Raw genomic sequence first — 2875 nt, forward strand, 5'->3', positions numbered from 1 at the left:
TCCTGTCCAGAGAGAAGCTTCATCCAGCTAAACCACTTGTTCACTCACTGTAACTACTGCATTTGGCATATAATTTGTTTTCTCGTATATCATCTTTAATGTCCGCAATGCCATCGCCAATTATTACAATGCGGGTTGTGTTGCAAATTAAAAAATATACGTAATATAAAATATATGGTTTTTCCAAAAAATTTCATTAAGTTCCTACGGTGAGTGTTGTTTCAAATCATGATGACAAATGACAATCCAATTAGAAATGACATTAAAATAAACGGACGTTAAAAATACTGTTAAAATAGTAAAAATTGCTGAATTAATGGCTTAATTAGTGGCTCAAATAGAGGTTGTCGGATAATGGCCGGTATAAAAATTGTGGCAGTCGGATAATTACAAATAAAATAATGGTGATTAAAAATACGGTTGACACATTGGATCAAATAGTGGTAAATGCTAAAATAGTGGCTCAAATAGAAGTCGGATAATGGCCGGTATAAAAATAGTGGCAGTCGGATAATTACAAATAAAATACAGGTAATTAAAAATACGGTTGAAACATTGGATTAAATAGTGGTAAATGCTAAAATAGTGGCTCATATAGTGGTTTGTCGGATAATGGCCAGTATAAAAATAGTGGCAGTCGGATAATTACAAATAAAATACTGGTGATTAAAAATACGGTTGAAACATTGGATTAAATAGTGGTAAATGCTAAAATAGTGGCTCATACAGTGGTTTGTCGGATAATGGCCGGTATAAAAATAGTGTCAGTCGGATAATTAAAAATTACCAAACAATACTATGTTGTCGTCTTCGCATCGCCGCGCCATGACAGTAGAATTAAAATTTGATTTCCCTTTCTATGGACACTATGTGCGCAATATAACTGTAGCCACTGGACGGTTTCTTTACACTGGTGAATATGTACACTCTTGGTTGGCCGCTACCCAGTATATTGCTCCATTAATGGCTAATTTTGATACAAGTATATTATCTGAATCAGTTGTGCGATTTCTGGATAATGGTAAGTTTAGGGGAAACATTTTATTCTTCTTATTTATTATTATTATTACTTTTAAGGTACCGCTTTCAGTGCCGTTTGGGAAAATGTTACATTACAAGATAAGCCCGATTATGGAAAGTTTACATTCAGTGCCACATTACATCGAAATGGAGACATTGTTTTTGGGTATTATCAAGTGCCCACACTGATTAACACCATTCAGGATAATCAGCATCCGGTTAAGGTGGGCTTGTCTGATGCTTATATCATTGATAAGTTCTTGTACTGTAAGTAAAGATAACTATTATACAATAAATATTTAAAGTTTCTGGAATATATTTTGGAAAACAATTGTTTCATGTTTGATTGAAATTAAGCACTAATCTAAATGAAAACAATTAAATTATCAATACGGCAATTAATTAAGTACTAAGACTCAATTTAAAACTCTAACTTATACATTTTTAATTCTCTAATCCTAAACAGTTGCCCGCAGAAAGACAATATATGAATATCATCGGGTATCCTTTACACAACAGGAGATTACCAATGCCACTATAATTAAACTTACCGCGTTACCAACCTGCCTTGGATATAATGATTGCGAGTCCTGTATTAACCATAACACTACGTTTGCGGTAAATACATATATTAAGACTATAGAGATGAAAATTTACGTAATTCCTTATTTTAAATAGTGTTCTTGGTGTCCTGCATTAAACCGCTGTTCCTCAGGCACCGATCGCAAAAAGCACGAATGGACGCAGAAAGGTAAGTTCGGTTAGTTAACAATTTATGGGTAACAGACATAAAATTGGTCGTATTTCCTCTATCATTTTAAGGATGCGACGAAGCTGCAATCACAAAGCTATCTAGCTGTCCAGCGCTAGGAGTGAAGGGCAACAATGCTGCCCAGGAGAAAAGTAAACAAAACGACCTAATTGATGCCAATTCAAGGCAAATTGCGTCTACTACTGTCGTGTCACACAGTTCAACAGCCTCTACGGAGCCAACAGTGAGCACCGTACGCCCGCCACAGCCATCTTCCACAAGCAACACTGGTGAAAATAATAGCTGGCACAATGTCCACAAAATGTATAACTATATTTCTCCGTTTTCTTTTACAGCTACGCTCCTGTCCAGAGAGAAGCTTCATCCAGCTAAACCACTTGTTCACTCACTGTAAGTACTGCGTTTGTCATATAATTTGTTTTCTCGTATATCATCTTTAAAGTCCGCAATGCCATCGCCAATTATTACAATGCGGGTTGTGTTGCAAATTAAAAAATATACGTAATATAAAGTATATGGTTTTTCCAAAAATTTCATTAAGTTCCTACGGTGAGTGTTGTTTCAAATCATGATGACAAATGACAATCCAATTAGGAATGACAATAAAATAAACGGACGTTAAAAGTACTGTTAAAACAGTAAAAATTGCTGAATTAATGGCTCAATTAGTGGTTCAAATAGAAATTGTCGGATAATGGCCGGTATAAAAATTGTGACAGTCGGATAATTACAAAAAAAAAAGTAATGGTGATTAAAAATACGGTTGAAACATTGGATTAAATAGTGGTAAATGCTAAAATACTGGCTCATATAGTGGTTTGTCGGATAATGGCCAGTATAAAAATAGTGGCAGTCGGATAATTACAAATAAAATAATGGTGATTAAAAATACGGTTGAAACATTGGATTAAATAGTGGTAAATGCTAAAATAGTGGCTCGTATAGTGGTTTGTCGGATAATGGCCAGTATAAAAATAGTGGCAGTCGGATAATTACAAACAAAATACTGGTGGTTAAAAATACGGTTGTAACATTGGATTAAATAGTGGTAAATGCTAAAACAATGGCTCATATAGTAGTTTG

The 2875-nt window shown here is 34.5% G+C and overlaps 1 protein-coding gene across 1 annotated transcript; it reads left to right on the plus strand.

Annotated features, from left to right (window-relative positions):
- The first annotated feature begins 889 nt into the window (after positions 1 to 889).
- On the plus strand, positions 890 to 2164 carry LOC137585487 (plexin domain-containing protein 2-like). The gene is made up of 6 exons (XM_068301283.1): positions 890 to 1021; positions 1078 to 1287; positions 1487 to 1638; positions 1699 to 1771; positions 1843 to 2095; positions 2128 to 2164. The coding sequence occupies exons 1-6, from the start codon at positions 964 to 966 to the stop codon at positions 2162 to 2164; spliced, it is 783 nt and encodes a 260-aa protein (XP_068157384.1). The 5' UTR covers positions 890 to 963.
- Positions 2165 to 2875: the final 711 nt, after the last annotated feature.

The sequence above is a fragment of the Drosophila tropicalis genome, unplaced genomic scaffold (genome assembly GCF_018151085.1).
Source record: "Drosophila tropicalis isolate 14030-0801.00 unplaced genomic scaffold, ASM1815108v1 contig_158, whole genome shotgun sequence".
NCBI classification, from domain to species: domain Eukaryota; kingdom Metazoa; phylum Arthropoda; class Insecta; order Diptera; family Drosophilidae; genus Drosophila; species Drosophila tropicalis.

Excerpts from the sequence above, each read along its gene's own strand:
- LOC137585487 (XM_068301283.1), top strand. The coding sequence starts at position 964 with ATGGCTAATTTTGATACAAGTATATTATCTGAATCAGTTGTGCGATTT. Across the intron at positions 1,022-1,077 it reads TGTGCGATTTCTGGATAATG|GTACCGCTTTCAGTGCCGTT; the intron begins GTAAGTTTAGGG and ends ATTACTTTTAAG. Across the intron at positions 1,772-1,842 it reads GCACGAATGGACGCAGAAAG|GATGCGACGAAGCTGCAATC; the intron begins GTAAGTTCGGTT and ends TATCATTTTAAG.